The sequence below is a fragment of the Misgurnus anguillicaudatus genome, chromosome 22 (assembly GCF_027580225.2).
Source record: "Misgurnus anguillicaudatus chromosome 22, ASM2758022v2, whole genome shotgun sequence".
NCBI lineage: Eukaryota > Metazoa > Chordata > Actinopteri > Cypriniformes > Cobitidae > Misgurnus > Misgurnus anguillicaudatus.
In genome coordinates, this window is record NC_073358.2 from 28,183,402 (window position 1) to 28,196,286 (window position 12,885).

At 38.1% G+C, this 12,885-nt stretch overlaps 1 protein-coding gene across 1 annotated transcript; it reads right to left on the bottom strand.

Moving 5' to 3' along the window:
• Positions 1-33: 33 nt before the first annotated feature.
• On the bottom strand, positions 34-6,357 carry nfkbib (nuclear factor of kappa light polypeptide gene enhancer in B-cells inhibitor, beta). The gene is made up of 6 exons (XM_055199732.2): positions 5,532-6,357; positions 4,218-4,335; positions 3,909-4,113; positions 3,701-3,789; positions 1,700-1,933; positions 34-1,616 (listed from the first exon to the last, which is right to left on the bottom strand). Exons 1-6 carry the CDS (start codon positions 6,011-6,013, stop codon positions 1,572-1,574), a joined length of 1,173 nt encoding a protein of 390 aa, XP_055055707.1. The 5' UTR covers positions 6,014-6,357; the 3' UTR covers positions 34-1,571.
• Between the last annotated feature and the right edge of the window lie 6,528 nt (positions 6,358-12,885).

The window sequence follows — 12,885 nt, forward strand, 5'->3', positions numbered from 1 at the left end:
ATTGTATAAACAAAAGATTCAAATCATCTCATCATTTATACTCATTTGTTTATTGTCCATGTCAATGGTTTCTAAATGATTTTCAGCCACGTTATCCATCACCAAATAAAGCAAAATATGTACAGAATAAAGATCCAACACTCTGCAGACTGTTTCATAACACACCGATCAGAAACTTAATCAGAAATTAAACTGCACATAGCTATCTTTAAGACATTCTTGTTTCAAGCCACACTGTCATTAATTCCTCTAAACTGAAATACTTTGTCCTCATCCAAGGTCAAACCAACGTTGTGTTCTTAATAGCCAAATAACCATTGACCTTATCATTGAAACAGGACGACAGTTAGTTTGTCAACAGTATACAATCAACTCACAGAGGACAAATACAAGTATAAGGAGCCCTCAATATCTGTAACATTTTTAAAAGAGGAGTTTCTAACATATTATCAACAAAGGGCACCAATCATAATCATTATCTCTATGTTCACCCCAGGAAAACAGAAAATCTTATATATGGTTATAAAGGGATGAGTGTAAATCTCTACAACCATAATGACACCAATGAAAGTGTCATTCTGTAATTGAACCCAGTCAGTCAGAACTCTGATTGCGTCTTTTTAGGCCATAAATAATTCAATTACTGTCATGTGTTTGCTAAATCATTTGGAATTGCTCATGCAGGACAAAATGTAGCATCACTGTTAGATGCAAGTTAAATCTGGAGTACCAACACCCCTTTATTTTGTGTATTTAGAGAAGTTGTGAGTTTGAGGTGGCTGATTATACTGTGAGATCCGATGCGGTCGCTAAGTTAACTAATGGCATTGATGTTACAGTAAGTGCTCTGAATTTTATATATTATGAAATCTCAAATTGTTGCAGATAGAAACACTTTTATTAATGTTTAGCCTACTGTTCAACCATCTACTCAACATATCCACTTCTCTTCCTCTATCCTACGTTCACCCCTAAGCCCCAGGAAAAGCAAGAAATAACATCCACTGTAAATGCACACACTGGACAACTGAGAAGTCACCATGAAAACAGCGACAATCCGCACAAAAAAAGCACAACTTATAGCTGTTATAGAGATAAAAGTAGTGAAGTATTTTTGTTTCTCTTCAAAGTTTTCCCTGCTAAAAATCCAACTAATAATTTAGTTTAAAAAAAATGAGAACCACTGCGATCTGGTGTGTCATCATCACATGAATCTACTGAATCCACCATTAAGCATCAGTCAGGCATTTAGTGTACACATAGCGTAAGGTGTCAGGTGTTTGGTATGCAGCGAGTCAGGTTGCTAAATATGATGCACGCAAGATAAGCCAAAAAAGATTCACTAAATTAAAAGCTGCCTTCGTTTTTTATATTTTGTTTGCTACTTTTGAAATATTTTTAAGTCATCTTTCACGACATTTGGACTCCAGCAGCCTGAAAACACACCAGCATAATGATATCATACTGTACCATTGAAAACACATTTCACACACACTCAAGACATACATACACCTCCACAACAAACACTCAGACACCAAAATCTATCAGAAGTGTCCAGAGTAGTGTCCTTTTTACATAACTCGCTGTCCATTAATGATGACATCGTCAAACTCCTCCTGTGATGGATATAGAGCAAGAATTAGCACAGAAACAACTTTTAACCCATCTTGAGTTAGTGAATGTGCTGCGTGTCTCTAACCTCATCACTCTCTCTATACTCCTTTTCCTCATCCTCCTGTGTATATGTGGCCCCATTGGCACTAAGTAGGGCCTGCACCTCTTTGTTTGTTCTGTAGAGGGCACAATAGAGCGGGGTATGGCCTGCATATGAGCGCTGATTCACCCTTGCACCAGCACTTAATAACAGCTCCACTACTTCTGGCCTCTGACCTTCCACTGCCAAATGCAATGGAGACCGACCTGAGCCAAGATCCTGCAAAATCAAAATTGGATAATAAAAAAACATGAAAACATTGGTTTCTTTTGGAACCAATGAATTAGATAGGGTCTCTTTCCGTCCAAGGGAATGCTCCCACAGGTAAGTGGTCGAAACCGAGATGGGTACTTTACATGCAACCAAATAATCCGTTTGTATTGATGCCTCAATCGGATTGAAAAGTCTATGTAAACACCTTAATCAATACGAATTTCAATGTATTGAAAGGGGTTTAAATACGCATGTAAACCCGTGAATCGTAGTATTTTCTCACTCAGATGCAAAAAATACCTTGGCAACATGCGCAGAAGAATTGCGCTTAAGGTTACGTCTTATATTTACCTCATATTTACGTATCACATGATTCTCCTCACAGAAACATGCAATAGCAAGACAATGGCAACACGTAATATTAACTGTGCGTTCACACCAGACGCGGAAGAGGTGGCAAGCAGGAGAAATTTACATGTTAAGTCAATGCGAAGACCCGAATAGGCATCCTGTGATGGTGCGGCATGAATTGAGCGTTTCGAGCATTGACACGTGATCTGCGGGAACCGCGCTAACCAATCAGGAGCTTGCTCTAGTAGTGACGTGATTACAGGAAGCGAGCAGAGGCATCTTTGTACTTTTACAGGAATTAAAAGGATCTTGTTTGGAAGAAAGTTAGTGAGGAGGTCAAACAATCTGGTAAGTTTACTCAATTTGAGCAATGTTCTAATTACTCAATAGACGGAATAGCCGTTTCTCAATATGACCGAGACACAAAGTGTAGTTTTAAGATTAGTTTAGGCGAGAATATATATGTATGATATTCAAATCATGTCGATTAGTAAACAAAGTGCCTATATGAACATTTGCTTAGAAAGGACTGGAGTGGGTGGATCTGCCCACCTAGGAAGCCCCTCCCATGATGCAAATTTACTGTGCATGAATGACTAGAATTTCATGCGAGAATGAAGCTAGTAAACTCAAAATGTTCAAGCATCCAACTATGCACGAATAGCACGTTTTTGCTGCCTCTTCCGCATCTGGTGTGAACGCACAGTTAAGGTAATGGGGTCACGCACTGTACATTCTGCAGTGTTCATGTATTTCATAACGTTACATTACATAAAGCAAGAAAAAGGATTTTGATTATGAGTTATTGGTATTTGGGCTGTGAGAAGTCATTGGGATGCTTTTGGGCTAATTTTGAATGTCCATTTGGCAGGTTGGTAGGTTTTAAATTCAGTCAGATTGACAAAATTTTGTCAAAAGTTAATCTTTTGCTCTTATCTACCACCAATTTAAATTTAAAGTGCACCAATTATCCGATTCACAATTTTACACTTCCTTTGGTGTGTAAGTGTGTATTAGTACATGTTACAAATACAAAGATACAAATTCCAAAGTATACGATGTCACAAGATATCGCTTCCAACGTAAATCTCTTTTCTTGGACTTCAACAAACACACGGATTGTAGGCAACAGTTTACTTCCTGGGCCGGTTGACGTGCTAAATACCACTAAAAGTGGTTCATTGGCTCGTAATTATAGGGGAACCATTTTAAGTGCCATATACACCTATGTAGAACCATATTGTGCTATACAGACGCTGCTATATCACCCCGTATGGTGCTATATCACCCCGTATGGTTCTCCATAGGTACTTTATAGCACTAAAAAGGGTTCCCCAATGACTACAAGCTTTTAGCGTTATTTAGCACCATATTTTTTTAGAGTGTAGTACTTGTTCAGTTTTATAATAAACACCCTCTCACCCTCTGATTGGCATCTGCTCCCGCCTCCAGCAGCATTTTGATGATGTCACAATTGCCCCTCTGTACGGCCATGTGCAGTGCACTCATACCTTTCAAAGAGGAGACAGAAAATGAAAGGGGCATGGGTGCATAGAATCTGTATACAGGGTGCACACTCAAATTTTATATTGTACTGCCATTCAACTTATACGTTTTCTTGAGTTCATACCTGCATAATTGGTGATGCTCAGGTGCTCCGGGGTGGTCCGTGAACAGCTGGTCAGCTCTCTCACACACTCTATGCGATGCTCTCTTACAGCTAAATGCAAAGGAGTGTTACCCCCTCTCTCTTGAAGGTCCGCATTAGCCCCACAGCACAACAGTGCCCGAACACACTCACTCTGGTCTACGATGACTGCTAAATGTAAAGCCGTCTGAGCAAAGAAATTTACCCAGTGGGTGGATAAAGTTAGGTTAGTTAAGGACAGGGAACATGCAAACAACCACAAACATGCATGCATGCCAATGTGCCATTTACCTGACCGAGGTCATTTTGGATGTCCAAGTACGGAGTCCAGTTAGTGTTCAATGAAATTTCTTCAAGCAGGCAGTTAACAACAGACCACTGTTCATGAATCAGCGCCAAATGAAGCACCCTGAGAAACAAGAGAGAAGTTCACATGTAGACAACAGTAAAAGTATAAAACAATTACGTAGTATACTATAGTATTTATAGTAAACTAGTAAAATTAAGTGTTATAATACTATAATAATCTAGAATACTACAGAATACTGTTATATGTTGTAGTAATTAAACTATACTATAGTAGAAGTATTGTAATATAAAATTTACTGTTTCCTATAGTAATACAAAAAAGTATATTACTTCTTCATACAGCATTTAAAGGTGCAGTGTGTAAATTTTAGCAGCATCTAGTGGTGAGGTTGCGAATTGCAACCAACGGCTCAGTCCACCGCTCACCCCTCGCTTTTGAAACGCATAGAGAAGCCACGGTAGCCGCCACCAGAAAAACACGTATCGTCGGAGACAAGTTAGTAAAAAAAGTTTATCCATTAAGGGCTTCTGTAGAAACATGGCGGAACAAAATGGCGACTTCCACGTAAGGGGACCGTTGGTGTATGTAGATAAAAACGTCTCATTCTAAGGTAATAAAAACATAACGGTTCAATATAAAAAGGTCTTTATACACCACTGATAATATAGTTTTGTATAATATTTTGCATTTCTGTCAAGAGATCTTTCTAAAAAAATTACACACTGCACCTTTAAAGATCAAGATGACACAAAGGCAAGAAACTATCTATGGTTTTATTATAGTAAAAGTTATCATGTTTTTGTTGCATATAGACTATCAGTGTTATAGTTTTTTATGGACTGTGTTCAGCACTTTGGTCAACAGTTTTGTTTTTAAGGTCCTTAATAAATAAACATGGATTGGATTGGATTATTTGTTTTACTTGTTTTTAATGATTAATGATTACAATATTGAGCAATACTATATATGGGGTTACTATAGTTTCCTTCAAATCCCATGTGAAAAAACACTGTGGTAAATTGTAGTATACTTTAATTTATTATAGTAATTATACTATTGATTAAGCTTTATAGAATATGCATATAGCATATTATGGAGGAGCATTGCACTTTACTATAGTAAATTGTTAAGGTGTAGTAAATAATGTAGCATACTTAAATATTTCCTAATTTTACTACATTGCTATAGTATACAAAAGTATTTTTTTCTTGTATATATGGTCACTATAGTAAAACCATGGTTCATTTTCTAACTAAAAAAACCTTTCTTTGTAAACAGAAAAACTTAAGACTTACGTGTCCCCATCCTCCGAAAGAAAAGTCAACATGTTCATGAGCTCTTCCCTCCGCTGCCGCCTAACCTCAGGCTTTGATGCCGTCAGTGCTTCTGTGCTCGCGGGCTCGCTGAGAATCATGGTACCAATGCCATCAGACAAACATCCCATCACCGCGTCCTCATTAATCGAGTCCCCGATTGCAGAATCGAGTCTCTCCCCGCCACCAATCGACATACATTCCATGGTGCTCCTGTTTTCTGACCCATCTGGAGGAGGTATGTCAGACACAGACCGTCCAGGTGTCCATATCTGTTCGGCCTCGGTGTAAGACACGTACGGAGCCTCAAATTCGAGTCCGACCTCACTGAAGGAATCCAGCCCGCTGTCACACCAGTCCTCCGGGACAGTATCCACCGCTCCCTGTTTCGCCATCATGTAGCTCGGTCCAGGCCGTGCACTCTGTCTCCGAGCTTCATCGTAAATATCTTGCGTCCCCTCCATCTAGCTGAATCACCCGTACTCACAAGAAACAGCCGTTGTAACGAGAGAAGCTGCTTTTCCTAACGCACAACTGCACTGTTTTCACTAATATCCCCCAACGGTTTCAGTATGACAGCGTTGATGATTTTTAGGGAAACTAGAGGAGCTTTTCCTGGACAAAATTCCGAACAACAGCGGCGAGCGCTGTCGCACAAGCCTCAGACTCCCTCCATGTCCGGAGCATTATAAAACTACAAATTGCTCACCTTGTGAGCGGCTTGGTGTTGTGCCCAGTTTGCCCAGAAAAGGCCGTGTGGCTGCGTAGGTGTTTTCCTGGGGAATTCCCAAAGCTGCTTTTGTAACCGGACACCACAGGGCATGCGCATGCGCATGGGTAAAGCTCGGAGATTGCGCACGTGCAGTACGTCTACTAACTTACAGTAAATATTTTACATTAGTAGTTTTTGGAAACCCCATCCCTTTGGGATTTTGTTGCAGACTTTCGATGATTTTAAAGGTTAAGCTGCACTTACAAGCAAGGTACGAAAATATAATTTATTTTTGTACCGACTTTATTTATTTTGTAGTAAATTTAATTAAATTAGCATTTTGGGTTTGTTCCAAAGAGAAACACCATTTTCTAAACTAATTTGGCGCTTTTTCAAGAATGCATGACTTTACAATTTTAATGCTTTGCAAATACATTTAAGTGTATTTTAATCATATCATACACTAGATGGCGGTGTATATTTTAATTTCATATTTGTGTCATTCTCTCTGGTAAACAAAGGAATTAATTCTCACCACTTTTGGATGATGGCATTGTTTAAGTCTTCTGTTTAAATTAAGGATGAATTCTGGTGGTTTTTAACAGTCAACTCAATGTGTCATGTGTCAATCTACCTGAATTCCCCATACTTTTCAAGAACAAACGAATTAATTAAAGAACGAACTAGCTTGAAAACAAAGCGTGCTAATGCTAAAATTGAGCAGTAAAAACTATTTACTAAAATATTTTAATTTATATTCTTTCTTTTTAAATGTTCTAAGTTTAACATGCTATTTACATTGAGATTATTATTTAACTTCAAAGAATTACGTTTGAGAAAGTGTGCATGTTCTTCAACAGAAAGACTAAAGATAGATTAAATAGTTTAAGGCAAGGACACATTGTGTTTTGTCCTTAACATGTGTTAATCATAAGTCACGAGTCCACTTTAGATCAGGGCAGGGATGATTCAGAGTGACAGAGCAGATTTAAGAGTCATTAGACATACGATATAAAGATGTTTTGAAGGTGAATGTGCTATATAACTGGAAATGTACTTTATCAAACGCCTTCCTAAACACACACACACACACCTAAATCTCTTTATGACACATTTTTTTTAGTATCATTACAAGCTATAAACTATAGAATAGAGGCATCATAAGATGATTTTGTTTATTTTAAATAAAACTATTTTGGAGACAAAAGAAAGGTGTGTGTATATATATATATATATATATATATATATATATATATATATATATATATATATATATATATATATATATATATATATATATATATATATATATATATATATAACAATTTTATTATAAAGAAAAAAACACACACAAAAAAACAACAGTCAGTAAGTGTGACCTCTCTTGGCACGAAACACATCTTGAGTTTATTTTTTAGGAGACTGAAGTCCTGAAGTCATTCGATTAGAATTATTTAATTTCATTTACGTTAAGAGATCCTGCAGCTGCCTGCTATTGCTCAAGTGGAAGGGGAGTTTATCCTAAATACATGACACTTTAGCGTATACCTTTATACTGTTTTTAATACTACATACTCATTTCCTGTATTTTCTGGTTGTATTCTAATAAAGAGACTGGGAAATAATTATATATGATCACTATACAATTGCAAAAACAACAAATCTAATGGTGGCCTAAGACTTTTGCACAGTACTGTACACAGACAAGCACACGCACGCACACACACACACGCACACACACACACGCACACACACACACACACACACACACACACACACACACATTCTGGTTTCCATGTTTTGTGGGGACGTAATGCATTTTATACCATACAAACTGTATATTCTATTCCCCTTACCTACCCCATTCCCTAACCCCAACCATCACAGAAACCCTTCTACTACTTCACATTTTCAAAAAATATCATTTTGTTTGATTTATAAGCTTGTTTCCTCATGGGGACATCAAAATGTCCCCACAAGGTCACAAAAACACTGGTATTCCTATCTTTGTGGGGACAATTGGTCCCCACAACGTGATAATTACCAGGTACACACACACACACACACACACACACAGAGATATAGGTGTATACATATACATATAATTAAATAATATATAACTAGATAAGCAAGTCATAAGTTGTGAAAACACAAACACTGCGCCAAAATGAGGTGTGTAGAATAAAAGATCCAAAAGTACAAAAATGCCAAAGGAAGCCTGCACAGTCCAACAATGAAAAATAGAAAACGAAATTAAAGACACTGCTTTACTGGAAAATAGCAGATAAATGATCAGGCATTGAGAAAGGTCACGTAACTGAAATGTGTAATGTTTTTCATTGTTGTGTTGTGTTTTTTATTAAGTGTGCAGGTTTCCTTTTGCATTTCGTCCTAATGAAAATTTTACATGCAAGAAATGTTTCTATGTCAGTTAAGGGTAAAACAAAACCCACCATGACTGAAATACAATCATGTCTACATGACCATATGGGAAACATATGAGGTGCTGGCTTTAAGAGATGTACAGTGATTTCTGACAGAATCTGGTTTAATAAAGTCCCCCCCCCAGCTTTTTCTCTTTCTATCTGCATTGCAGTTTTTCATGCAGGAAAGATACAGTATGCCTCAGAAAAAAAAAACTATCCTATCCCGTCAATCAATTTCCTTCAAGGGAAGTGAGTGTGAGATAACGTGAATTTAACTGTTTCTCCCATATCCCAGTTTTCCAATGTCATCTGCCTCTGTTTTCACTGCTCTGTCAGTTACTCATTTCCTGTGATCTCTGGGCGGTCTGCTCTTTGTACTGTATGGTGGTCAGCTGTGCGTTGCTCTGTCCTTTGTGCTGCGGTCTGTACCGTGATGAATGTTTGCATCCTCTGTCAAGAGTGTTTGGAAAATAAGATCAGTGTGGACTTAATTTATGCAGACCACCTATTGATCTCAGAATAGGGAAGTATGTGAGATAGTCTTGCAAGAAGCACAATTTATACAACAACTTCCACATTAAGAGCGAAAGTATTTGATGAAAGCATAAAGCGTGCCGAGAGCATTCGGTTAGTATCAATATCTCATTTTTGAAAGGCGTGGCATTTAGGGTTTTTTGAATTTGAGCTCCTCATATGTAAATGAAAATCCACAAATGATGTTTATGCATATGCATAGATACTAGATGTGAGATACTCAGCATTACACACACTGTACAGTATCAGTGTATGAATATGTGTCTGAGATCTCCCACCATCTTATTCAAGAATGTGTATATGTGAAATATAAAAACGAAACAAAAAACTGCAGGAGCTGATTGGATTTTGAAAGCCTATTATATGTGTGTGAGAGATTGTAAGATGCCGGCATTTTTGTATACTGTTCAGATTTGCTCAGGACAACTACACCAATCATTAAAATAGATGAATGGAGCTGAAGGAGAATCCCTTTCTATGGGTGGAGTGGTGTTTGACAGGAGGTTGGGGGGAGTGCTGAGCTGCAGCAGCTGAGTTCTGCTGTCACAGCACTTTTTCCTGGTCATTCCTCAAGACACGCACACACCTTTACCACTGACTATAAAGAGTCGTCTAATATCAGTATCAGCACCACTTTCGGTAATGTATTAACAGTAAACCTGCACTGCGGTACTGAGCACTGTGTTTTATTCAGTTAACATTCTCACACAAGAAAAATACACTAATCCTCTGACAAGGGAGTTGCACGACTGCATTAAAGGCCCTGCCTGGGGTTTGCGGGTTTATGATGTTTTTTGATGTTTTTTCAGTAAATTTCCTTTTGTTGGTTTCACAGCATAAAAATAGCCTTTGGACTTCAAACAGTGTGTTCGGTTGTAAATGTCGAAGAGAGGAAAACCAGCTCAGCCCACACAGATTTCGTCACAGTACTGCAGTGAGCTCTGAATGCACCGCTCCAAACCCCATAATTCCACTGTGATTAATATCCAATTTACAGGCTACAGAGCTTTTCCTATAGAGATCCTGGTGTGTGCAGGTTAGGTTATTTAGACCCATATATATATATGGTGTCTGGTCAGTCAGCTACAGTCAAGATTTATAAGGTGTTATAAAGTGTTTTCTATATCTAAGGGCCATTTTTTTTGAAAATGTAAAAGGCCCCCATTAGTCAACCATTTTATCACTTTGAACATCATAATAGCATATATAAAAGTTTATTTCTGTTACGGTACATTCACACGGGGCGAAAGCGTTAACGCTTGACGGAAGGCATGTCCGAAGCGTGGCCAGCAGCCAATCACAGTGGACGCAATACATGCTCCGGTCTTCCATAAATGTAATTGATTGGCTTTGTCTAGGTTATTTGCATAAGGCGATCTGATTGGCTGACGCACGCGTTGCCGTTTAAAAGTTGAGAAACATTCATTTTCTGCCGCGAGCAACGGCAGTGATACGGTGCCGACGGATCCACACGCATGACGTCACCCATTGAAAGTGAATGGGAAGCGTTAACGCTTACGCCCCGTGTGAATGTACCGTTACAGTAATTTCTTCAGCTTTAAAACTTGATTTTCACCACAGGCATTTAAAAATATAATGAAACATTTAAAAAGTGATTTATGAAATGAGCCAAATGTCAATGGGTTTCTTTAAAGGATAAGTTCGGTATTTTACACTTAAAGCCCTGTTTTCAGATTGTTTATGATGAAATAGAACGGTTTTGACTGAAATTTGGACATATGATGCTGGCCCGAGAATTTTCAGATGTTTATTGTTTTCAAATTTCATGATATGTCCCCCTTTAAGGGTTCAGTTGAGCAGGATGATAGACTCAAGGGTTTCCATGCTAATATATAAGATTTGAAGAGTTCAGATGCAAAACCCGCAAAGTGTGTCTTTGCTTGATATCTTGTTAGTTAGCATTTTTATCAGACTCTTAAAACCGGTATTTCTGAATGGCCTCAGGGCAGGATTTAGCAGATTTGACGTGAAAGTATTTGATAAACGTATAGTACTTGTCGAGAGCATTCAGTCTAATTTTTGATGGAAGTGGTGTTTGCCGTCTTTTGCATTTGAACTCTTCATTTATCATTGGTGAAGCTTCTGCAAGCCTAAGTCTCTGTGTATGTTACTTTTATAGTTTATTATCATAAAGCTGTTCTATAAAATCTTATATTTCTGTAAATAAGAAAAGTGTGCTATGTTATACACCCAGCTGCTGTTATACCTACTGTAAGTGCTCTCATCCCCAAAAATTCACAGAGATTGGAGTATTTTGTGCTTACCTGGCTCACAAATACAAATGTGGACATTATGATGTTTTTTTAAGCCTAAAAGGATGAAAACTGAAGTTCCTTCATACACAAAACCAGATCTAAGCCAGATGCCTCAATATTTATGCTTACCTTATGTACCTGTATGGAAAATAGACACATTCCTCCCTCTCTGATTCTGTGTTGATTAATAATGAAGGTCGTCTGAACATAGAGATGACCTAACTAAGTCTGATGATGAGCAACACACCGGGGTCCACTGGTGCTTCACTCTTGAACCAACTAGCCAATCACAGCTCACAAAATCCGCTGTCACGTGTTAGCAACTCTCCACAATGCGTCAGTGCAGTGACCTTGGGGGGGGTCAATCTTTGTGTATGTTTGTGTGAAGTCATACCTGTCAAAAGGGCATCTAAATGGCCTGTCCATGTGCAGGTTATTCTGCACCATTGATAAATCAATTCAGCATTGAACTGCTCTGCAGGGGACTGCTTCCATGTGGAGAGAAAGAGGTGAATGTTAAGGTTCTAGATTGATGCTTTGGGGTTTATGGTTGTGAACATTTTTTTTTCTTTGAAAGGGAACGATCTACATATCCAGATGATTGGTGTCTCATTCTGTCTACCATTTACATCTTTCTCTGTCATCCTTTGTTTATCATTCATTTGACCAAGTCAGGCCTCATGTTTTGACGGCTCACCGCTAGGTTGAAACTCTTTCTTAAGTGGTTATGATTTTACCTACTTATGCTTAATTTGTTTTCAGAATTAATTCATGGCTAATGTGCTGTCATTACCAATTCCAGGCTTATGCATATTTAAAGGTCTCATGAATCACATTTAAATAAATTCACACCATTACATTTTATACCACAATCCATCTGAAGGTTGATCATATACATTACAGTTATTTATATGTGATGCATGTTTCAATATAGTGCGATTAAGTATACGTTTATACGTTTTGCATACTTAATCATGTTAAACTAAAGTGACAGTGTCATGCATTTGTGTGTGTATGTATGACTGTGCGTTTTGTCTGGGAATTGAAGTGTACCATATTAGCTGTGAGCAGTGAGGTCTGCTTTCCATCCTCTGACGTGATTCCTTCTGATTTCTCTCTCTCTCTCTCTCTCTCTCTCTCTCTCTCTCTCTCTCTCTCTCTCTCTCTCTCTCTCTCTCTCTCTCTCTCTCTCTCGCTCTCTTTCTCTGGGTATTTTCATCTCTAATGCTGTGCTATGAGGCAGGTTATCTCCTCAGATCACTTGGAAATAAATTGTTCTTTGATCTTTTCATTTGTTCTTTCCGAGGTATTTTGAATCTAAATATAAAAAACACTACATCACATGTGTGTCACGTGGACTACATATGAGTATAAATATACTAATTGAT

Bases quoted from the DNA above. Each gene is read 5' to 3' on its own strand.
- nfkbib (XM_055199732.2), bottom strand. From the start codon at position 6,013: ATGGAGGGGACGCAAGATATTTACGATGAAGCTCGGAGACAGAGTGCA. The intron at 4,336-5,531 runs GTAAGTCTTAAG...CTTGTTTCTCAG, and splicing joins CTTTCGGAGGATGGGGACAC to GGTGCTTCATTTGGCGCTGA. The intron at 4,114-4,217 runs GTAAATGGCACA...TTCTTTGCTCAG, and splicing joins TCCAAAATGACCTCGGTCAG to ACGGCTTTACATTTAGCAGT.